Source organism: Saccoglossus kowalevskii, chromosome 9, assembly GCF_978046115.1.
Source record: "Saccoglossus kowalevskii chromosome 9, keSacKowa6.1, whole genome shotgun sequence".
NCBI lineage: Eukaryota > Metazoa > Hemichordata > Enteropneusta > Harrimaniidae > Saccoglossus > Saccoglossus kowalevskii.
Window position 1 is genome coordinate 7,705,997 of NC_140649.1, and position 25,287 is coordinate 7,731,283.

The window sequence follows — 25,287 nt, forward strand, 5'->3', positions numbered from 1 at the left end:
CGGGAAAGTACGGGAAAGTAGTGGCAAAGTACAGCAAATTAGTGGCAAAGTACGGCAAAGTAGTGGCACAGTACAGCAAAGTAGTGGCAAAGTACAGCAAAGTAGTGGCAAAGTAGTGGCAAAGTAGAGGCAAAGTATGGCAAAGTACGGCAAAGTAGTGGCAAAGTACGGCAAAGTAGTCGCAAAGTACAGCAAAGTAGTGGCAAAGTACGGCAAAGTAGTGGCAAAGTACTGCAAAGTAGTGGCAAAGTACTGCAAAGTAGTGGCAATGTACTTCAAAGTAGTAGCAAAGTACGGCAAATTAGTGGCAAAGTACTGCAAAGTAGTGGCAAAGTACGGCAAAGTATTGGCAAAGTATGCTAAGTAGTGAATAAGTACGGCAAAGTAGTGCCAAAGTACGGCAAAGTGCTGGCAATGTACGGCAATGTAGTGGCAAAGTACGGCAAAGTAGTGGCAAAGTACGCAAAGTAGTAGCAAATACTGTAAAGTAGTGGCAAACTACGGCAAAGTAGTGACAAAGTATGGTAAAGTAGTGACAAAGTATGGCTAAGTAGTGGCAAATTAGTGGCAAAGTGCGGAAAAGTAGTAGCTAATACTGTAAAGTAGTGGCAAACTACGGCAAAGTTGTGGCAAAGTACGGCAAAGTAATAGCAAAGTACATCAAAGTAGTGGCAAAGTATGGCAAGGTTGTGGCAAAGTTCAGCAAAGTAGTGGCAAAGTACGGGAAAGTACGGGAAAGTCGTGGCAAAGTAAGCAAAGTAGTGGCAAAGTAAGGCAAAGTAGTGGTAAAGTACAGAAAAGTAGTGGCAAAGTATAGCAAAGCAGTGGCAAAGTACAGCAAAGTACGGAAAAGTAGTAGCAAATACTGTAAAGTAGTGGCAAACTACGGCAAAGTTGTGGTAAAGTACAGCAAAGTAGTGGCAAAGTATAGCAAATTTGTGGCAAAGTACGGCAAAGTAGTAGCAAAGTACAGCAAAGTAGTGGCAAAGTAGTGGCTGAGTACGGCAAAGTAGTGGCGAAGTACAGCAAAGTAGTGGCAAAGTATAGCAAAGTTGTGGCAAAGTACGGCAAAGTAGTGGCAAAGTACGACAAAGTAGTGGCAAAGTACGGCAAAATAGTGGAAAAGTTCGGCAAAGTCGTGGCAATGTACTGCAAAGTAGTGGCAAAGTACTGCAAAGTAGTGGCAATGTACGGCAAAGTAGTGGCAAAGTACGGCAAATTAGTGGCAAAGTATGGTAAAGTAGTGATTAAGTACGGCAAAGTAGTGGCAAAGTACGGCAAAGTCCTGGCAATGTACGGCAATGTAGTGGCAAAGTACGGCAAAGTAGTGGCAAAGTACGCAAAGTAGTAGCAAATACTGTAAAGTAGTGGCAAACTATGGCAAAGTAGTGACAAAGTATGGTAAAGTAGTGACAAAGTACGGCAAAGTAGTGGCAAATTAGTGGCAAAGTGCGGCAAAGTAGTAGCATATACTGTAAAGTAGTGGCAAACTACGGCAAAGTTGTGGCAAAGTACGGCAAAGTAATAGCAAAGTACATCAAAATAGTGGCAAAGTATGGCAAGGTTGTGGCAAAGTTCAGCAAAGTAGTGGCAAAGTACGGGAAAGTACGGGAAAGTCGTGGCAAAGTAAGCAAAGTAGTGGCAAAGTACGGCAAAGTACGGCAAAGTACAGCAAAGTAGTGGCAAAGTACAGCAAAGCAGCAAAGTAGTGGCAAAGTACAGCAAATTAGAGGCAAAGTACAGCAAAGTAGTGGCAAAGTATAGCAAAGTTGTGGCAAAGTACGGCAAAGTAGTGGCAAAGTACAGCAAAGTAGTGGCAACGTACGGCAAAGTCGTGGCAAAGTACTGCAAAGTAGTGGCAAAGTACTGCAAAGTAGTGGCAATGTACGGCAAAGTAGTAGCAAAGTACGGCAAATTAGTGGCAAACTACTGCAAAGTAGTGGCAAAGTACGGCAAAGTAGTGGCAAATACTGTAAAGTAGTGGCAAACTACGGCAAAGTAGTGGCATAGTATGGTAAAGTAGTGACAAAGTCCGGCAAAGTAGTGGCAAATTAGTGGCAAAGTGCGGCCAAGTAGTGGCAAAGTAGAGGCAAAGTAGTGGCAAAGTAGTGACAAAATAGTGGCAAAGTACGGCAAAGGAGTGGCAAAAGAGTGGCAAAGTACGGCAAAGTAGTGGCAAAGTATGCCAAAGTAGTGACATAGTGCGGCAAAGTAGTGGAAAAGTACGGCAAAGTAGTGGCAAAGTACGGCAAAGTAGAGGCAAAGTACGGCAGAGCAGTGGCAAAGTACGGCAGAGGACGGCAAGTTACGGAAAAGTAGTAGCAAATACTGTAAAGTAGTGGCAAACTACGGCAAAGTTGTGGCAAAGTACGGCAAAGTAGTGGCAAAGTACATCAAAGTAGTGGCAAAGTATGGCAAAGTAGTGGCAAAGTACTGCAAAGTAGTGGCAAAGTACGGGAAAGTACGGGAAAGTAGTGGCAAAGTACAGCAAAGTAGTGGCAAAGTACGGCAAAGTACTGGCAAAGTACAGCAAAGTAGTGGCAAAGTACAGCAAATTAGTGGCAAAGTACAGCAAAGTAGAGGCAAAGTACGGCAAAGTAGTGGCAAAGTACGGCAAAGTAGTGGAAAAGTACGGGAAAGTAGTCGCAAAGTACAGCAAAGAAGTGGCAAAGTACAGCAAAGTAGTGGCAAAGTACGGGAAAGTACGGCAAAGTAGTGGCAAAGTACAGCAAAATAGTGGCAAAGTAGTAGCAAAGTAGTGGCAAAGAAGTGGCAAAGTATGGCAAAGTGTGGCAAAGTAGTGGTAAAGTAGCGGCAAAGTAGTGGCAAACTAGTGACAAAATAGTGGCAAAGGACGGCAAAGGAGTGGCAAAAGAGTGGCAAAGTACGGCAAAGTAGTAGCAAAGTATGCCAAAGTAGTGACAAAATACGGCAAAGTAGTGGCAAAGTACGGCAAAGTAGTGGCAAAGTACGGCGAAGTAGATGCAAAGTACGGCAAAGCAGTGGCAAAGTACGGCAAAGTACGGAAAAGCAGTAGCAAATACTGTAAAGTAGTGGCAAACTACGGCAAAGTTGTGGTAAAGTACAGCAAAGTAGTGGCAAAGTATAGCAAAGTTGTGGCAAAGTACGGCAAAGTAGTGGCAAAGTACTGCAAAGTAGTGGCAATGTACGGCAAAGTAGTAGCAAAGTACGGCAAATTAGTGGCAAAGTACTGCAAAGCATTGGCAAAGTACGGCAAAGTAGTGGCAAAGTATGGTAAAGTAGTGATAAAGTACGGCAAAGTAGTGGCAAAGTACGGCAAAGTGCTGGCAATGTACGGCAATGTAGTGGCAAAGTACGGCAAAGTAGTGGCAAAGTACGCAAACTAGTAGCAAATACTGTAAAGTAGTGGCAAACTACGGCAAAGTAGTGACAAAGTATGGTAAAGTAGTGACAAAGTACGGCAATGTTGTGGCAAATTAGTGGCAAAGTGCGGCAAAGTAGTAGCAAATACTGTAAAGTAGTGGCAAACTACGGCAAAGTTGTGGCAAAGTACGGCAAAGTAATAGCAAAGTACATCAAAGTAGTGGCAAAGTATGGCAAGGTTGTGGCAAAGTTCAGCAAAGTAGTGGCAAAGTACGGGAAAGTACGGGACAGTCGTGGCAAAGTAAGCAAAGTAGTGGCAAAGTATGGCAAAGTAGTGGCAAAGTACAGCAAAGTAGTGGCAAAGTACTGCAAAGCAGCAAAGTAGTGGCAAAGTACAGCAAAGTAGAGGCAAAGTACGGCAAAGTAGTGGCAAAGTACGGCAAAGTAGTGGCAAAGTAGTGGCAAAGTACAGCAAAAAAGTGGCAAAGTACTGCAAAGTAGTGGCAAAGAGTTGACAAAATAGTGGCAAAGTACGGCAAAGGAGTGGCAAAAGAGTGGCAAAGTACGGCAAAGTAGTAGCAAAGTATGCCAAAGTAGTGACATAGTACGGCAAAATAGTGGCAAAGTACGGCAAAGTAGTGGCAAAGTACGGCAAAGTAGATGCAAAGTACGGCAAAGCAGTGGCAAAGTACGGCAGAGTACGGCAAAGTACGAAAAAGTAGTAGCAAATACTGTAAAGTAGTGGCAAACTACGGCAAAGTTGTGGTAAAGTACAGCAAAGTAGTGGCAAAGTATAGCAAAGTTGTGGCAAAGTACGGCAAAGTATTGGCAAAGTACAGCAAAGTAGTGGCAATGTACGGCAAAGTAGTGGCTGAGTACGGCAAAGTGGTGGCGAAGTACAGCAAATTACTGGCAAAGTACGGCAAAGTAGTGGCAAAGTACGACAAAGTAGTGGCAAAGTACGGCAAAATAGTGGAAAAGTTCGGCAAAGTAGTGGCAAAGTACTGCAAAGTAGTGGCAAAGTACTGCAAAGTAGTGGCAATGTACGGCAAAGTAGTAGCAAAGTACGGCAAATTAGTGGCAAAGTACTGCAAAGTAGAGGCAAAGTACGGCAAAGTAGTGGCAAAGTACGGCGAAGTAGTGGCAAAGTACGGCAAAGTAGTCACAAAGTACAGCAAAGTAGGGGCAAAGTACAGCAAAGTATTGGCAAAGTTCGGCAAAATAGTGGCAAAAGAGTGGCAAAGTACGGCAAAGCAGTGGCAAAGTAGTGACAAAGTAGTGGCAAAGTAGTGACAAAATAGTGGCAAAGTATGGCAAAGTAGTAGCAAATTATGCCAAAGTAGTAACAAAGTACAGCAAAGAAGTGGAAAAGTACAGCAAAGTAGTGGTAATGTACAGCAAAGTAGTAGCAAAGTACGGCAAATTAGTGGCAAAGTACTGCAAAGTAGTGGCAATGTACGGCAAAGTAGTAGCAAAGTACGGCAAATTAGTGGCAAAGTACTGCAAAGTATTGGCAAAGTACGGCAAAGTAGTGGCAAAGTATGGTAAAGTAGTGATAAAGTACGGCAAAGTAGTGGCAAAGTACGGCAAAGTGCTGGCAATGCACGGCAATGTAGTGGCAAAGTACGGCAAAGTAGTGGCAAAGTAGGCAAACTAGTAGCAAATACTGTAAAGTAGTGGCTAACTACTGCAAAGTAGTGACAAAGTATGGTAAAGTAGTGACAAAGTACGGCAATGTTGTGGCAAATTAGTGGCAAAGTGCGGCAAAGTAGTAGCAAATACTGTAAAGTAGTGGCAAACTACGGCAAAGTTGTGGCAAAGTACGGCAAAGTAATAGCAAAGTACATCAAAGTAGTGGCAAAGTATGGCAAGGTTGTGGCAAAGTTCAGCAAAGTAGTGGCAAAGTACGGGAAAGTACGGGACAGTCGTGGCAAAGTAAGCAAAGTAGTGGCAAAGTACGGCAAAGTAGTGGCAAAGTACAGCAAAGTAGTGGCAAAGTACTGCAAAGCAGCAAAGTAGTGGCAAAGTACAGCAAAGTAGAGGCAAAGTGCGGCAAAGTAGTGGCAAAGTACGGCAAAGTAGTGGCAAAGTAGTGGCAAAGTACAGCAAAAAAGTGGCAAAGTACTGCAAAGTAGTGGCAAAGAGTTGACAAAATAGTGGCAAAGTACGGTAAAGGAGTGGCAAAAGAGTGGCAAAGTACGGCAAAGTAGTAGCAAAGTATGCCAAAGTAGTGACATAGTACGGCAAAGTAGTGGCAAAGTACGGCAAAGTAGTGGCAAAGTACGGCAAAGTAGATGCAAAGTACGGCAAAGCAGTGGCAAAGTACGGCAGAGTACGGCAAAGTACGAAAAAGTAGTAGCAAATACTGTAAAGTAGTGGCAAACTACGGCAAAGTTGTGGTAAAGTACAGCAAAGTAGTGGCAAAGTAGTGGCAAAGTATAGCAAAGTTGTGGCAAAGTGCGGCAAAGTAGTGGCTGAGTACGGCAAAGTGGTGGCGAAGTACAGCAAATTACTGGCAAAGTACGGCAAAGTAGTGGCAAAGTACGACAAAGTAGTGGCAAAGTACGGCAAAATAGTGGAAAAGTTCGGCAAAGTCGTGGCAAAGTACTGCAAAGTAGTGGCAAAGTACTGCAAAGTAGTGGCAATGTACGGCAAAGTAGTAGCAAAGTACGGCAAATTAGTGGCAAAGTACTGCAAAGTAGAGGCAAAGTACGGCAAAGTAGTGGCAAAGTACGGCGAAGTAGTGGCAAAGTACGGCAAAGTAGTCACAAAGTACAGCAAAGTAGTGGCAAAGTACAGCAAAGTATTGGCAAAGTTCGGCAAAATAGTGGCAAAAGAGTGGCAAAGTACGGCAAAGCAGTGGCAAAGTAGTGGCAAAGTAGTGGCAAAGTAGTGACAAAATAGTGGCAAAGTACGGCAAAGTAGTAGCAAATTATGCCAAAGTAGTAACAAAGTACAGCAAAGAAGTGGTAAAGTACAGCAAAGTAGTGGCAAAGTATAGCAAAGTTGTGGCAAAGTACGGCAAAGTAGTCGCAAAGTACAGCAAAGTAGTGGCAAAATACGGCAAAGTAGTGGCTGAGTACGGCAAATTAGTGGCGAAGTACAGCAAAGTAGTGGCAAAGTATAGCAAAGTTGGGGCAAAGTACGGCAAAGTAGTGGCAAAGTACGGCAAAGTAGTGGCAAAGTACGACAAAGTAGTGGCTAAGTACGGCAAAATAGTGGAAAAGTTCGACAAAGTCGTGGCAATGTACTGCAAAGTAATGGCAAAATACTGCAAAGTAGTGGCAATGTACGGCAAAGTAGTAGCAAAGTACGGCAAATTAGTGGCAAAGTACTGCAAAGTAGTGGCAAAGTACGGCAAAGTAGTAGCAAAGTGTGGTAAAGTAGTGATTAAGTACGGCAAAGTAGTGGCAAAGTACGGCAAAGTGCTGGCAATGTAGTGGCAAAGTTCGGCAAAGTAGTGGCAAAGTACGCAAAGTAGTAGCAAATACTGTGAAGTAGTGGCAGCCTACGGCAAAGTTGTGGTAAAGTACAGCAAAGTAGTGGCAAAGTATAGCAAAGTTGTGGCAAAGTACGGCAAAGTAGTGGCAAAGTACAGCAAAGTAGTGGCAAAGTACGGCAAAGTAGTGGCTGATTACGGTAAAGTAGTGGCGAAGTACAGTAAAGTAGTGGCAAAGTATAGCAAAGTTGTGGCAAAGTACGGCAAAGTAGTGGCAAAGTACGGCAAAGTAGTGGCAAAGTACGACAAAGTAGTGGCAAAGTACGGCAAAATAGTGGAAAAGTTCGGCAAAGTCATGGCAATGTACTGCAAAGTAATGGCAAAGTACTGCAAAGTAGTGGCAATGTACGGCAAAGTAGTAGCAACGTACGGCAAATTAGTGGCAAAGTACTGCAAAGTAGTGGCAAAGTACGGCAAAGTAGTGGCAAAGTATGGTAAAGTAGTGATAAAGTATGGCAAAGTAGTGGCAAAGTACGGCAAAGTGCTGGCAATGTACGGCAATGTAGTGGCAAAGTACGGCAAAGTAGTGCAAAGTACGCAAAGTAGTAGCAAATACTGTAAAGTAGTGGCAAACTACGGCAAAATAGTGGAAAAGTTCGGCAAAGTCGTGGCAATGTAGTGCAAAGTAATGGCAAAACACTGCAAAGTAGTGGCAATGTACGGCAAAGTAGTAGCAAAGTACGGCAAATTAGTGGCAAAGTACTGCAAAGTAGTGGCAAAGTACGGCAAAGTAGTGGCAAAGTGGGGTAAAGTAGTGATTAAGTACGGCAAAGTAGTGGCAAAGTACGGCAAAGTGCTGGCAAGGTAGTGGCAAAGTTCGGCAAAGTAGTGGCAAAGTACGCAAAGTAGTAGCAAATACTGTGAAGTAGTGGCAACCTACGGCAAAGTTGTGGTAAAGTACAGCAAAGTAGTGGCAAAGTACGGGAAAGTACGGGATAGTCGTGGCAAAGTAAGCAAAGTAGTGGCAAAGTACAGCAAAGTAGTGGCAAAGTACAGCAAAGTAGTGGCAAAGTACAGCAAAGCAGCAAAGTAGTGGCAAAGTACGGCAAAGTAGTGGCAAAGTAGTGGCAAAGTACACCAAAAAAGTGGCAAAGTACGGCAAAGTAGAGGCAAAGTAGTGGCAAAGTACGACAAAGTAGTGGCTAAGTACGGCAAAATAGTGGAAAAGTTCGGCAAAGTCGTTGCAATGTACTGCAAAGTAATGGCAAAATACTACAAAGTAGTGGCAATGTACGGCAAAGTAGTAGCAAAGTACGGCAAATTAGTGGCAAAGTACTCCAAAGTAGTGGCAAAGTACGGCAAAGTAGTGGCAAAGTACGGCAAAGTAGATGCAAAGTAGGGCAAAGCAGTGACAAAGTACGGCAAAGTAGTGGCAAAGTACGGCAAAGTAGTGGCAAAGCACGGCAAAGTAGATGCAAAGTAGGGCAAAGCAGTGGCAAAGTACGGCAGAGTACGGCAAAGTACGGAAAAGTAGTAGCAAATACTGTAAAGTAGTGGCAAACTACGGCAAAGTTGTGGTAAAGTACAGCAAAATAGTGGCAAAGTATAGCAAAGTTGTGGCAAAGTACGGCAAAGTAGTGGCTGAGTACGGCAAAGTGGTGGCGAAGTACAGCAAATTAGTGGCAAAGTACGGCAAAGTAGTGGCAAAGTACGACAAAGTAGTGGCAAAGTACGGCAAAATAGTGGAAAAGTTCGGCAAAGTCGTGGCAATGTACGGCAAAGTAGTAGCAAAGTACGGCAAATTAGTGGCAAAGTATGGTAAAGTAGTGACAAAGTACGGCAAAGTAGTGGCAAAGTACGGCAAAGTGGTGGCAATGTACAGCAATGTAGTGGCAAAGTACGGCAAAGTAGTGGCAAAGTACGGCAAAGTAGTAGCAAATACCGTAAAGTAGTGGCAAACTACGGCAAAGTAGTGACGAAGTATGGTAAAGTAGTGACAAAGTACGGCAAAGTAGTGGCAAATTAGTGGCAAAGTGCGGCAAAGTAGTAGCAAATACTGTAAAGTAGTGGCAAACTACGGCAAAGCTGTGGCAAAGTACGGCAAAGTAATAGCAAAGTACATCAAAGTAGTGGCAAAGTACAGCAAAGCAGCAAAGTAGTGGCAAAGTACAGCAAAGTAGAGGCAAAGTACGGCAAAGTAGTGGCAAAGTATGGCAAAGTAGTGGCAAAGTACAGAGAAGTAGTGGCAAAGTTCGGCAAAGTAGTGGCAAAGTACAGCAAAGTAGTGGCAAAGTACGGCAAAGTACGGGAAAGTACGGCAAAGTAGTGGCAAAGTACAGCAAAGTAGTGGCAAAGTACGGCAAAGTAGTGGCAAAGTGCTGCAAAATAGTTGCAAAGTACGTCAAGGTAGAGGCATATTATATAGGCAGTGTCATAAAACAAGAAACTACCAATTGATCAGGTAGTGGATACTTTTCCTCAGAACCAACTTTTCAGAACCTCAGAACCAGCTACTCAGAACCCAATTTCAAAATAGCTTACTTATCGTTGGAAGTCATCTTTTAGATTAATATGACCACACCCAACCCAAAAATATGCAAATTAGCTAAATCCAGTTATCTCTACCACCACCGTGTCGATTGTATTCATATTTGGTATGATTACACCTTGGCACCAGTAGATGTGCTTTTGGCAGTAATGACCACGCACTCCCAAAAATATGCAAATTAAAACAATGCAGTTATTTGCTCTTTTCGCAGCCACCAATGGGATGACTTTATTCATATTTGGCATCAAAATTGGCATCATGAAAATTTGCGTGCATATAGCTATGTAAATCTTGTTTTTTTTTGTTATTTCCAGGCCAATTCGCATATACCAACGAGCTAAAGTTGCATAATGATGTTTAGCTAAATCATGTTCTAACAACAGTTTGTGCCCAAATTCGTAAAAAAACTTGACTGGAATGTAGCATACAAAATATACTTGAATTGTTAACAAATAACTTCTCGATATAATTGATCACAGAAAACTGTTTACTAAACTCCCTAACATACAAACATTTAACATATAGAAAATCCCGGGTAACCCTGGGAGTTATACTCACTAGCCTCGATTTCGATCGCAAAATAGCACGTGACTGCATTTGCGCCCTCTTTATGAAGACGGTGTATTGTTCGTGGGCACTGGATCCATGACCACCGCTTCTATGCAGGAAAGTTTTCACGCACCTAATTATAAATGAGAAATATTTACAGTGCCATAGCACACAATACTACCCGATAGACCATGGAAGAAGATGGCTAATATTTCACAACACCAAACCATGTAACCACGTGCCAAATCTCAGCATACGCTGTTCTATCTACGAATCAAAAAAATAAACACACTCAATATACAGGAAACCATAATTTCCATCATTTAGAACGATATGCAAAGCTAAGAGAGACTGCTATGGGGATATACGAATCCTGCGATCCGTTGACCGAAATGAACGACTATGGAATGACATAAAAAAACGGACACAAACTAAATAAATGGACAGACAAACTCAGAAAATCGAACACATAGTAGGCCATCAACAAAAAGTTGAATTTCTCGTTGCTATATTTTATAATGATAAAATTAATATTTCAAATAGATGGGAAAACGAATAGATAAATATTAGCAAAATACTGAAATATTCTCTCTGTTTACTTGCAGAACAATTAATAAGAACAAAGATGATAAGATTAAAGCTGCGATCAACCACATCAGAAACAATCCACTACTTATACATATGTAGCATTTTGTCAACAATGCAGTTTACTCATGTTACTGTATTTTCTTATTTCATATCGTTGGTTTTTTTCAAACCATTTATATTAACATGTTATGACACATTTTTAGATGAATTAAATTACAGTTAACTTTATACAACGTTTCTTTATTTACACACTAGGTAGGTAAAACAAAATTTAAATTTACTTTCCCTAGATACCAATATTGTGGCTCTGGAACTGATCTTAATGAATACAAAAAGGCCCAAAACAAAGTGTATGAAATATGCAAAGAACACAATATCAAATACGCGAACCGACGTAATACTAAAAATACCGAACTGGAAATCGTATAAATGGGGTTCTCAATACAAAAGAAACAATTAATAGATACATATATAATAGATGCTGATAAAATAATGAGAGATCCAAATTTCGATAAAGTACAAATAGGTAAAAAAATATAGTATAATGAAACAAGCAACGACATATGAAAATCCACAATATGATTATGCAACAAAACAATATCACGAATGGCGGGCAGAATAATGAAAATAATAAAAACAACCAAAAATATCAAAGATATTTTGGAACAGGAGTAGAATAAAAACATGCAAAATTGATACAAAATTGCACTAAAACTAAGTAGAAAAAAGAGAATATTATCCAAACAGGAAATACACAAGGATACAAACAATTCAAATCAGGAAAACATATAAATATGGAAATTACTAAATAACAGAAAATGAATATCCAAGAGGAGAGAAAATAAATATATAGAAATAACGAATTTGGTGTAATGGGTGAAATAAAACATTCGAAATTTAAAAACAAATACAATACACGAATACAACAGACAAATGCTGAAACAACTAACGAAGAAACTGGAGCAGAAGAAGAAGCAACAATGTCACCAAGTAAAAGACAAAGAAGACGATGAGAGAGACGAAGAAAATGTCGAATGCAGCACCTCAAGTTGAAAACGGCTCTGCAGTTGGCTTTACGGGAATTGGGAAATATGAAATGCCTGTTCTGTTCAAACAAACAAACAAACCTGGAAACAGACCAGGGAGTATAAGATTTGCAACAACATTTCCAATATATATAGATCGTCAAGAGGCAGTTCTACCACAATATGAAAATCATGCTGGAGTTGCATACGGAGATCCAGAAGTAACAGATCATAAGTTGAAACGACAAAACACACCATCTTGGTCTATGGTCTTATGTAGGACATACAGTTAGATTCACAAACGTAACACCGCGAGCTGAAACGGACATGACAACTCAGATATCTATATTACATATTCCTAGTCCAGTACTATTCCCAAACAAAGACAAATAAGGACTAACACAACAATTTCAATGGCATACCATGAAAAATAAAAAAAAACGATCTAATAGACGTCCAAAAAACATAATCCAGTATTTGACAATTTACATGAATGGAGAGATTATGGAGACAGACTGGCAATGAACCCACTAAAACTAAACTTGTCAGCGGAATATTCAGACGGATTCTCAGTCACTGAGAGGGACTTTGATTAATAAAGCATGATACGTTGAAACAGGTATCGCAGCACATAAAACAGACAATACCTGTATACAAAGAGACTTAAGAATACCATCAGAACAAACATCACAAAACGTGAACAAAACATGAAGAACGGAATCCATTTGCTACTGGAAACGTGGTACCAGAAAAAGCGGGAGATACATTCACATTCACATTCGATAAAGGATCACCATTGTACGCTGTGAACGTTATGTCACATTGGTGGAGAGAAAGACAAGTACAACCATGTATGAAAGGGAAAGAAAGGGAAAAATACAAAAATACAAATTACCAAGAAGATAAAATAAACGGTTTAATTGTAGAACCAGTACTTGATATGACATTGCCATGGCACACACATTGTCCAATAATTGATTGACCTGGGCACGATTTCGCAAGAGATCAAGTAGACGGAGGAAATCTAGTAACATATGGAATGACACATCCAGACGGAACATGTGATAAAACACCAGATATAAGGATATATATATCAAAAACGTATGCCAACACAGACGGAAATTTATTAAATATAAGTTGGCAAATGGACATGTAAATATCATTTGACACATTTGGTGGTGCTAATCAATTAAGTGCGCCATTACGACATAATAACATCTTTTACAGTAACCCAACACTAGAGACTCAAACACACAGAGGAATTGGGATTACAAGAGAACCAATAGCCTCACATGATATCGCAAGACTTGCTTTTGGTGATATCAATAGAAAAAACTACTAAGATCTAAATTATTAAAGACAAGTAGGAAGTAATTAATGTTAAATTTTTCAAAGTTCATTGTTTATCGTGTTATTTTTGAAAGTTATGTTATAACAATTTTGTAGAATTGTGAGTTAAGTTTAACAAAATGGCTGATTTCTGCCACAAAGAATTATGGGTAAACATTGCCGCAATGCGTTGTTGTTTGTTAACAAAATACCTAATAAAAAGCCTTTAATAATGGTCCTGTTGTTAATATCCACCATCATTTTTTTCATATACAAGAAACAGCATGAACTTTTTCTATGTGTTTCGCACATTGCATCATGGGAAAAGATCGGTATTTGCATAACACAATCAAAGAACTGACGTTCTTCCGAGTGTGTTTTATCAGATATCAAAAAGGTTATATATGTTATGCAAATGTTAATCTTATTATAACTCGGTTTAGTCGCTGGAAAACATGAACTAAAATTAAGCTCACCATAGTATTAAAACATAATAAAAGTCGCATCTTAAGATAACGTATTTTAAGTGGACAGAAAAATAAGTGGGAATAACCTTAACATGGTACCATAACTGAACCAACGCAGGAAAAAAGAATGCTGAATAAAATATATTTATTGTTCTGGAAAAATAACAGTTTATAGGAGCAAATAGTTCCTATTTCGGATACTCGGCCGAACGAGGGTAGTAAGAGTTGTATTTCTAACATTAGTGCTATGTTTTGAGGTTTAATATATTGGCCAGCTAGTATTCCATAAGTTTTGATGAGTTGATGTGTAAAAGTTTGAATAGAGATAAAAAAAAAAGTTAACGTCAAAATTGCGTTGAATACTGTATTTCTATCATTCTATTCGGTGAAAATATACAACACAGATGGCAGATATGTGTCTACTTCTATGATGGCTGATATGACGTTCATTGCATTTTATTTTGCCATTCTGCGCAAAACATCGTGCACTATGTGTAGTTTGTACTGTAAACAAAAAACGCATCGATCCCGAGAGTCTAAAAGTTACGTGGTTACTGCCGAATACACAACGCGTACGTCTTTGGAACGTTTTCTCCGTGTTTCGGCATTGCATCGCGGGAAAAGGTCGACATAGTCCACATTTGTATAACTCAAGCGAAGAACTGATCGACGTTCCTCTGAGTGTATTTTATCAGATAGCAATTTGTAAGAGGTTGTCGAAAATATGTTGAAATATTTGAGTAAGTGCAAATGTTAAAGCGCGGTAGTCGTCGCGCTGCGCATGTGCGAGATATATGGGTCTCTAATAAATAAAGATGGCGACTTTGACTGTTGTGCAGATTAATGAGTATGAATTGAGACAATTCCAAGCTTTAATTAAGTAATTTTCATGTTATTGGAAGGTATCGAAGGAGTCACCGGCGGTAATCATTGCAAGTCGCGCCCAGGTCAAACCTCATACTTGTGATTTCCATTTGAAGAGCGCATTGGATTGTGAGAAGATCAATGTTTATCAACACACATGTGGCACATGCGCAGCGGGACGACTACCGCGCTTTAAACTTATTATAACTTAGATACAGTTTCACTCGGTTTAGTCGCTGAAAAAGTGAAATAAAAATAATCTCACCATAGTATCAAGACATAATGAAAGTCGCATATTATGTTAACGAATTTTAACAGTTATTCTGTAAAACAAATGGGAATGATCTGAACTGATCTGAAGTTAGAATGAGGGCTATACGAATTGTATTTCTAACATTACTGCTATGTCTTGAGGTTTAATATATTGGCCAACCAGTATTCCATACATTTTGATGAGTTGATGTATTGCAGTGACGTGTAAAAATGGACATACGTTCAAATGGAGATGGCAAATTACACCAACAATACGCAGAAAACTGCAATTGTATAATTTTATTCGGTGAACATGCACAACACACTAACTGGCAGATATGACTCCGTGTATATGTTGGCTGAACAAATGGTACATTTACTTTTGACATTCTGTGCAAAACAGCAATCGTGCACAACATGTGGGTTGTACTGTACAACGCAAAACGTGTCAACCCCGGAAGCTCAAAAGTCACGTGATTAGTGTCAAATTTCGCAGGCACACTGCATTGGAGGTAATGAGCAATAATGATCCACATGTAATGTCAACCTTGGGAAACGACAATGACGTACGACAAAAGCATCTTACAGAATGGCAAAAACAAGATACCGACACATTTTGTTGCAGACATTCAAAAGATGAACTATGGATATGGATGTGGAAAGGAAATAAAACCGCACTGGAAGAATTAATAACAGTTACAAGAGCAAAAGATGTCGAAGACATGAAAGAAAAACGAAAAAAAGGACTTGAAAATAACAACTAATGAAATCAAATCACCGATGGTGTAACTACCAATCCCTAACATGTGGAATATGATGAGGTCAACGGAAAGATGGTATAACAAGACAGAACCAAAACAAAATGTTATGTATTTAAAAAGATAAAGATAATATAATGGTGGTAATGGTCTTGGGTAATGAGACTATTACACGATAGAGCACTATTTTGACGGGGGGGGGGGGCAACATTCAGTGTTCTAATGAGCCAGCTTCAAACTTTATGTTTGACAATTTTCTGAATGCTCGAATAGCCGTGGCGAATGAATTCCAACTATTGACGTTCCTCTGAGTGTATTTTATCAGATAGTTTTTAAAGTGACTTGACTTGTAGTAACGTGACACCTAATTGTGAAAATACGTGGTATATGAATACTAATTAGGACAGTTTGCACGCCTAGAAACAGTTCAAAACGAGAGACGCAATATGGTGCAATCACACTGTATTAAATAAGCAGTATCTATCTACATTCATTGTGATTTTCAGAATTACAACTAGCTGCACATAACGCAGAACAAGCAAATTTTGTATTTGATGAAATGCAAACTATGATTAAACAGATGTTCAATATATATATATATATATATATATATATATATATATATATATATATATATATATATATATATATATATATATATATATATATATATATATATATATATCAACAAACAACTCTCTAATGTATAATTACTCAAGCCAAGAAGAGCCGTTTAGAAATCGAAAGATATTCATTGAAGATATCATAATAGCCATGTCCACTAAGCTTCCTTATTATCTTGTTGAGTCACGTAGCGAAATGCGATCACCAAATACTTATATGCAAATACGTATATCTAGAAATGAGAACACTTCACGGTATTGTCAAGAATAATCACGAAGAACCAGACTACCCAACGTTAAGTCGAAAATTTTTAAAGTGCAATTGTTTCAAAGTTTAATGTTCATTGAGTTTTTTTTTTAAATTATGTTAAAACAATTTTGCAGAATTGTAAATTAAGTTTTAAAAAATGGCAAAACGTTGCCGCAAATGCATTGCGGGTAACATTTTACAGATGGGTGATGGAAACCAAATAAAAGGCTTCATTAATGGTCACTGTCCATTAATAGATTATTACGTAATGATAATGATCCAATGATCATTAATTTACTAAGCCCTATACTAGGCTTATCAGCTGTAACATTTTGCCTACTAGGCACCACCAACCTTGGAAATATTAAGGTATCTATACTCTCAAAGAAATTAATTATGCGTAACGCTTCGTCTTGTAGCTCTGGTACTCTACATTCGAAATCCTCACCACATTCTGGTTATCTGTGCGCCATTGCACGTTAAAGCCTTCAATGTTTTTGCTGTTGCATACGGTGATCTGCAAAGAGTTCCCTCCAGGTTGAGCTCTTCACATAGTCAGATACAGACCACTTACCCACACACTCATTACTTTATTGGTTAACAATATAACCGTCATAGCCGATTGAGTACATGTCGGATTAAACGCACACGGTGCAAGATCCATTATGTACTAAATGACTCCCATTCAAACACGTCAAATTGTCTACCCAAAATACCAATTTTCACAAGGAAATTCAAAATAGTTTGCTTGACCAAACAAGCATACATGTACCTAGTGCAGAAGCGCACAGTTATGCCGATCCCTCATACATACAATCTGGCCAATAAGTCCAGTCAATGTTCCAGATTTACAACGAACGTCACCAGCCTTAACGGAATCGATACATTGCTGCAAGCCACCCAATAACATGGTCACACGTAACTGACTTACAAAGATTTTACTCAAACTCGTGCATTCTGCATGACGGTCTGGCACCCAATTGCACTTATCGGGCGCCAGTAAAAAAACAAAGTCTTTTTTTCTTCTTCTAAATTATCTTTGATTATACTTATTTCCCTCTATCACACGTAGAAAAACAAAACATAGTAATATCACTGCACTAAAAATACTTCAAACTATAATTGTTACTACTCAATTCGAGGCTATGAGACGACCAACTCCTGTCATTTCCGTCAAATATTTTGTCATATATCTCACTGGGTAACTCTGTCTCGCTGTGAGCTAAATGGGTCATATTTCTGGTGCAGTATTAGATCTGTGGGTTGTAATAATAGAGAACACATTCTTTCACAAACAAACACGTTTTTGTGTCGTTAATTTATACAGACGTGCACGCATTCCTATTATTGTTCAGGTTATTGCATCGACTACTCTGCACGAACAACCGTTTAAAAAGAGGTACTGGCAATGAACCATAAAGAAGACAATGAGAATAGTTACTACTCTGCAGAAAGTACTATGTGATGCCCTGCATCCATCGAATTCTGTATAAACTAAGAAAAAGTAAAAACACGGGAACGCTGATAGCAACCCAAACTACAACTTGATATTTCGTATTGTAAAAAAAAATGTTCATTCTTTGAAATTGAAATTGTACATATGAAAGGGCAGTGTTCATTGCCTTCTTATAGTTTGATTTTCCCACATTCCAATACGCTCTTCTAATGGAAATCACGAGTACGAGTTTCAATCTGGGCGCGACGTGCATCTCGGTTTGTAGTCATTGGTGCAAACAACAGATGGGATTTGCTCGAAAAGATTTGTGTATGCTTTGTATATGAACTATTTGTTCGTGTATTCGTATGCAAATTAGTAAACCTACACGGTTAATTTGATATTCAAATTAGCAAATCTTCCAATTGTATTCATCTGTTAAGGTTTACTAATTTGCATGCGAACAATAGGTGATTAATAAACAGTGGACACTTAGAACAATGGTATAAGTGTCAAAACACGTAAACAGTCGCTTCTCAGCAACACTTTGAAAAGCTACGTATTTTCGCATTGTGTTAAATTTAATATTGTAGAACCTTCAACTTACGATCTTTATTGACAAAATTCTCTTATATATATTTAAAGAAAAGTATTTTGTACAAAATACGGACAAGTGAAATAGCTGGTAACGTTTTACATGCACGGTTCATGCAGACGAATTTTCGTCTTCTATTTATTGAAATTACGGAATCACGCAAAAAAGAAAAAAAAGAAGTACGCTAATACTCCTTGCCCAAAAACATCTAGCCTGCCTCTAGTTTAGCTACCCCAACAGAATGAATAGCTTATCAACCAACTCCTGTATTAGCCTTCGCCACCTTTTTACAAAATGGAATGCTCCGGTTATAAATTACTTTTATCAATAATGATAATAATGATTACCTAGTAAATATTCATCGTCAATGTATGAATACACTGGAAATAACACCAATGTAAAAATAATGGAACCTATTCTCACAAATGATTAAAATCAGATTGATCTGGGTTTAAACGCGTTTTTAAAAACGCTATTCTGGATTTAAAGTTCAGTTTTATCTCTGTCGATTTTTTAACTCGGTTATGTGTTCATCTATTTTTGCTATATATAAACCTATTTATAAACTCGTTATCATCCTTCCTTTGATTAATTATCTATTCATTTATCACTTGATTTATGTATTTATCTGTGTTTTTTTTAATTTATAAACTGATTTATAAATCATCTTTTCTTTGATTAATTATCTATTTATTTGCCACTTATTTATTTATTTATTTATTTATTTATTTATTTATTTATTTATTTATTGTTTTTTGTGTTCCTGATGACAAATAAAAATCATGCTATTACTTTCGAAACGTTATTGATTAAAAACTAAAATGTTAACAGCTAAATACAACTCGATGTGTTATACATTTTATACACACATGCTACGCCCTTCTCTCTTATCTTCTTATCTATGCTAACTTCAAACATCTCATTCTCAGCCACAGTGAACTGATTCTTCCAGTCACCAACTACTCCTTTCCTAAAAATGGCAGCCGCAAATCCAGACATTATCTCTTCGTCCATGTCAATTTTTGAAGCAGACTCTGGATTGTTGCGTAAATTATCAATTGAGGTCTTCAAAATTACGCTTTCTATTCGTGATTCCGGGAGAGACCGACCAAGGAACTCTGTTATTGCGTACACAGTCTTCTTGGTGTATTTTATCATGTCTTCGTAAGTGACGTGAAACACGTTCTCGTCTTGGCCATGTTCCCTCCAACCAGCTACGTGATCCACCCACGGTGTGAATGGGAGTTTGTCATTTACGAATTCGCTGAGATGGTCTTCCCAGGTAAGCTTGCCCCGAAGACTGTTGGTCTTCGCATGCCAATGGTAACTAGAAACCGCGACATATTTAGGATTACGAGTGATGTATATCACTTTCGCTCCGACCTGGAATGCTTGTTTAGGAAATACTTCATATGGTAGATGCGATTTTATAAGTCGCGGTGAGGGCGTCGCGTCCGGGTCATGCTTAAAAGAAATAACCGTCTTCTGCAGAGGCGTCGGTTCATTAAATGACCGTTGCAGCAGCCACATTATCATGGGGGGTATTCTCTTCTCGCTGTGTTCAAACACATTTAAATCGGGGTACAGTTCTTGCAGAAGAAATAACATCCATGTGTTACCTGACTTGGGGAATCCTGTAACTATAACGTCATCTTGACGAAATTTGAAAGTATTCAGCAGTCCGTCCTCCAGTTTTGTTTTATCAATATATAGAGGCCATGCGTAACCCTTGTATGTGTAGTTCTTATGTACAAACTCAGCCATACCTTCGAACGCAAGAACCAGTTCGAGCAACTGCTTGATCGGGAAACACGATAATCCACTTCCCGATTGGGAATTGTTTCAAAATGAGGCTGCAACCCCTTTGACCTTTAAATGCATTGTGGGTGATTATGAATCGGAACGAGTCTGTGACCCTTAGTATGACCTTCACACATGGCTGAGATGGACACGGAAGTAACAGAAAGGTGAGGCTTTTTTTTACATCTTCTTCCTATGTGTAATTAATGATTTGGAAAATTATAATTACAGAGTCAAGCGATATTATAGTGTCTGTTACTACATACTAATAAATGCTTCATTTTGCTTGCTGATTTGAACATTCGTCCCATACACACTATTGATGGTTAGGAAGTCAGTGATTTTTGTATCAAACACCCGTCTAATCAAACATGAAACAATGATGATAACAGTAAAGAGACGAGAAATTCATTAGCATCAAATAAATGAGTGAAGCAAGCAACCAAAACGTTTCTTGTATAACAGCTGACGCAAATAAACAGGGTGTCTGAATAAAGTTGGGATGTAACAAAATACATGAAGTTATGTTGACCTTGGTGCTATGAATAATGATGAATTATGGCACAAATAAAAATAAACTGTGAAAAAAGGGTTTTCGTACCAGCCCACGTGCTAATAATTTTATCAATAGTGCCTTGTAACCGTTCTAATGGAGTAACTAATTCCTTGTTATTATTATTTATAATTTTCAGTGAACATAATAATCTTGGTAGGAAGAAAACCCATTTTAGAGGACATTTCAAAGATCTTTCCTACATTGAAGATAAAAAATTACGCCAAACCAGTGTATGCAAACGAAGGAAAACTTTATTGAGTGCTGCACATGATCTTCATAGGTTGACTGGTGCAAGTGTGTTTGTTAAAGTAAAGTATGGTGGAATGTCACGATACTATGGATCTAATGATCTGGTATCTGATTTTGAAGGACATGGATTAAAAATAACTAAAGGCGACAGCAGATGTGTTGATGGCACAGTTCCAGTAGTTAAACCTTCCCCTCAGAAAGAGTTTAGGCAATTCATGGAATCATTTTTACCATGCAATACACACATATTAGGAAACGAGGAAGAAGTTACCACTGACCAGTCATTACCTTGCACATCCACCAGTGAACCCCAATCAATGTCATCTCAACTATCCATCAGTGAACCCCTACCTGCATCTCAACTATCCATCAGTGAACCCATACCTACATCTCAACCATTCATCAGTGAACCCAAACCTGTATCTCAGCCATCTACAAGTGAAACCATACCTGCACCCCTCCTATCCGTCAGTGAACCCATACCTGCATCTCAACTGTCCATCAGTGAACCCATACCTGCATCTCAACTATCCATCAGTGAACCTATACCTACATCTCAACTATCCATCAGTGAACCCATACCTACATCTCAACCATTCATCAGTGAACCCAAACCTGTATCTCAGCCATCTACAAGTGAAACCATACCTGCATCCCTCATATCCATCAGTGAACCCATACCTGCATCTCAACCGTCCATCAGTGAACCCATACCTGCATCTCAACCATTCATCAGTGAACCCATACCTACATCTCAACCGTCCATCAGTGAACCCATACCTGCATCTCAACCGTCCATCAGTGAACCCATACCTGCATCTCAACCATTTATCAGTGAACCCATACCTGCATCTCAACCATTCATCAGTGAACCCAAACCGGTATCTCTGCCATCCACAAGTAAACCCATACCTGCATCCCTCCTATCCGTCAGTGAAACCATACCTACATATCAAGTGTCCACAAGTGAACCCATACCTACATCTCTACCGTCCACCAGTGAACCTACCTCTTGTCCGTCCGCCACTGAACCCACACAGGTATCTCAGTCAGCCAATGAACCTATACCTGTATTAATCTGTCCTATATGCAACAAAGAGAAGGCCCCACGCCAGAGGAAAACAAAGACTGACTGGATTTCTTGCATGCACTGTGATGTGAAGCATCACCAGAAGTGTGCCAAAATAAAAGGAAAGAAAAAAAGTTCTTGTGTCATAATTGTTCACTGTTGACTGTTTTGTTCACTTGCTGATATATTAAAATATTACTAACATTCTCACATACTTTACCTCAGTCATAAAATAAAACAAGTTGCAACTTTCTAAACTTTTATTTTATGCAATAAACAAGAAAATGAAACATGCTGTTCTCTGTGTACATTTGTAAAACACAAGTCACAGTTCATCAGATTGTAGTACAGTGAAACCTGTCTAACCCAAACTAAGGGATTGAGAAAACTGTTCACTTTACACTTTGTTAAACATGAAAACCTATTTAGAAGGCAATTTTAAATTGTTTGGTTTTATTCTACAGTACAAACCCAATTTATCTGATATGCCCTGGATATCAAAGTGGCATAACTCCATGACTGATTCATGTTATATCAATCCAGTCCATCTACCATATATTTTTTTATTAGAATGGACCTCCAATACCTCCAATAGGCATACATGAAAATTGTGCCTTCTTCTATTGTAATAACAATGTATTTCACATTTACCAAAAACACTTGTTAAATGCACATACACTTCTAATATAAAAAATATGGTACAGCATTTCTTGTATTTGAATACAGAGGTGATACAAGCTCAAAATATTTTTGCAAAGCTGTTTATTGGAAGTGTACCTTATTTCCGCTATAAGTAGTGCCAGTGCTTACATGAATACACCAAGTTCAAGGAATCAAAACCAAGAAACACATAGCTGCTATTCTAATGGTGTTTGTGCGACATTCCCTTGTAATTTATAAGGAATTTTTCTGCCAGTGGTCATACTTATTGCACTGTGGGAAATGTATACAATCTTAGAATGGGACAAACATGTAGAATGTCATGACTGTCACACTCTAAAATATACAAAAACAACTATTTTGGGGGGCTTGTATGCACATCTTGTATTTCATCTTTTCCAAAAATTTCTAATTAGAATAGGGAAATACAGTAACTGTAGCTCAATCATTTTCTTCACAGAGTTCCAAATTACACTCTTCCTGCTCAAGCAGGGTACATATTTCATTATAGAAATTGATCTCGTTACTCCATTCAGAACTGTATATTTCTTTCAGAGAGGTATCTGATATACAATCTAATTTTGCCAACACAAGTTGTTCAATGACACTCTTAGTCTGATTGTTGATATCATGATATTTACTAGACTCAGCTGGAGTGACAAATACAGGGTAATTGTCACTTCGGTCATCTGAAACTGGCTTTCCAAGAAATTTCAATTCTATGAATTTGTTTCTTTTTTGCATTGCCAAAGAGGTAAACTTTACAAGATTGCTATCCAGTGGATTACCATCCACACTTACATGCGGTCTGTTTACAAATGGGTCCAGACAGTATTTTGCTTCGCCAGGCATTTATTTCATTAATTTGACTGGGACGTTTACCACTCTTTCCACTGGAAGGGTCAGAGATACCCATATTTTGAAATGTGGCCATTCTGAGCTTGTACAATTTGCTTAAATTTCGAAAAATGTTTATCCACATCTGTGTGTCTGGCATACCAGTGATCCATGATTTACTCAATTTGTTAAAATTCTCTAGTACAAAATCTAAACCTTCACCTTTACTGGGATCACCGGAGACAGATACAGACTCACACCTATTGAAAAAGTTACCAAGTTCACTTTGATACAGTAATCTGTCTGCCATATCAGCAATGTCAATAAATCTGTATTTGGGGTGCACCCTAGCATGAAAGACTGGGGAATATTTACATCTGGCTGCATTCATTAAATCCACATTATTGCGTCTCACACCAGCACGGTAATTTACCACTGCTTGACAATATGTGAAGCATTGTTCTGCTAAATACATATAATTTGGATCTTTTACTTCATTTAAAAATCTGAAGAACCCCTTTACAGATGCATCAAAACCCTTTTCCATACACTTTCTTACATAGGGTATCAAAAGCTCATCTGTGGTTCCATCAAAAAAAATTCTAATAATGCCCATGATTTGTGGTTGTCTGAACATTTCTTTGCATATTTCTGGGCCCTTTCTGATTTAAACCCCATCATCTCAACTAGTGAACACATGAAAACCTCCCAATTTAGCTCAAAAAATGATTTTGTCATGTTCATTTCCATGTGCCCAGGGCCAATTCGCAGCAAAACCCAGTCAAATTCTAACACAAAGTCTCTATGTTCACTATTGTGAGCTACAATACAGTGCTTCACAAATTCATCATTGCCAAAAAAGGACTCTGAACACAGAACACATTTGTGTACACTGCGAATAACTTTATGTGCAAGCATGTACGGAAGCCCATCCATATATACAGCTAGCCAATATCTAGAACCTGTTCCATAAGTTTTAATTCCAGCAGTGGTACCAATTTGTCTGAGAACTGTTACAATGGTTTTATGAGAATTTGGATTTACAAATACTGGATCCAAAACACCAACAGGTGGTGGTGAGGCAGGGTGGTTAGTGTTAACATGGTCATATCTGAATGAGCTACCACTCATGCTAGTGGGATTCATCAAAGTAAACTGTGGTTGAAAACAATCTTTACCTTCAACAGGCATAAAGTCTAGTCTGATTTCAGTTACTGTCTCTACCGAAACACTACTAGTATTCTGAACAGGGTGGCCACACGTCTCTAATAATCTCTCAGCAGCCTCCTTCATATTAACACTACAGTTTGGACATTTTCTTTTTGTTTTTTCCACCAAGGAATGACAAGATGGGCAAGATTTGTGAGTGAGGGCAGTACGTTTTTCATTAACAATTTCATCTATTTTATCGGTATAAACTCCTGAATTACTTATTTGTTCACTTACTACTTTTTCCAATCTTTTGCTTAGATGTATAAACAATTCATTGTAATGCGTTTCCGATATCTTTTTCAAAAACTCATCACAGTCATTACTACACATAACATAGATTAGTTTTTTAATTTCATTTGGAAAATTTTCATAGTTGAACCATGTCCCTGGTTTCAAATCTGAGTTTTGTTGCAAAGTGCCTTCAGCATCAATCTGTGCATAACATATGCTTGTGAGTACACTGACTTCAACTTTGTTATTTTCTCGAACACGATAAGTTTTACCTACAACCTGATCATTATCAAAAGCTACCACCACATCACCAGGTGGTAAGACTAGTTGCTCAGATGCCTGGGCCTGAAGCCATGACCGCACTTTTGGGTATGTACATGTGGGCTGAGAAGCACTTTGTAACTGAACAACAGTTCTACTGTGAGAAATAGCATAACTCACCAGACTTCAGAAAATGCAATGGTGAAATAGCCCTAGTCAAATTTACATGATAAATTGATTCCACTGCTTTTACTTTAGAATACACTTTTTTGGATGTCAATGATTCATTTTCCGTGTCATTTGAAACACCATCAATGAAAGCACAAACAATGGGATTACGGTTAC

General features: G+C 38.7%; 2 protein-coding genes across 2 annotated transcripts; one reads left to right on the forward strand and one right to left on the reverse strand.

The window, feature by feature from the left end:
• Nucleotides 1-18,069: 18,069 nt before the first annotated feature.
• On the reverse strand, nt 18,070-19,915 carry LOC100375864 (sulfotransferase 1A3-like). The gene has a single exon (XM_002733787.3). It carries the CDS (start codon nt 19,829-19,831, stop codon nt 18,899-18,901), a length of 933 nt encoding a protein of 310 aa, XP_002733833.2. The 5' UTR covers nt 19,832-19,915; the 3' UTR covers nt 18,070-18,898.
• Nucleotides 19,916-19,957: 42 nt separating this feature from the next.
• LOC102810330 (uncharacterized) lies at nt 19,958-22,031 on the forward strand. Its single transcript, XM_006811789.3, has 2 exons — nt 19,958-20,034; nt 20,560-22,031. Exons 1-2 carry the CDS (start codon nt 20,003-20,005, stop codon nt 21,902-21,904), a joined length of 1,377 nt encoding a protein of 458 aa, XP_006811852.2. The 5' UTR covers nt 19,958-20,002; the 3' UTR covers nt 21,905-22,031.
• The last annotated feature ends 3,256 nt before the right edge of the window (nt 22,032-25,287 follow it).

Excerpts from the sequence above, each read along its gene's own strand:
- LOC100375864 (XM_002733787.3), bottom strand. The coding sequence starts at position 19,831 with ATGGCTGAGTTTGTACATAAGAACTACACATACAAGGGTTACGCATGG.
- LOC102810330 (XM_006811789.3), top strand. The coding sequence starts at position 20,003 with ATGGCTGAGATGGACACGGAAGTAACAGAAAG. Across the intron at positions 20,035-20,559 it reads GACACGGAAGTAACAGAAAG|TGAACATAATAATCTTGGTA; the intron begins GTGAGGCTTTTT and ends TATAATTTTCAG.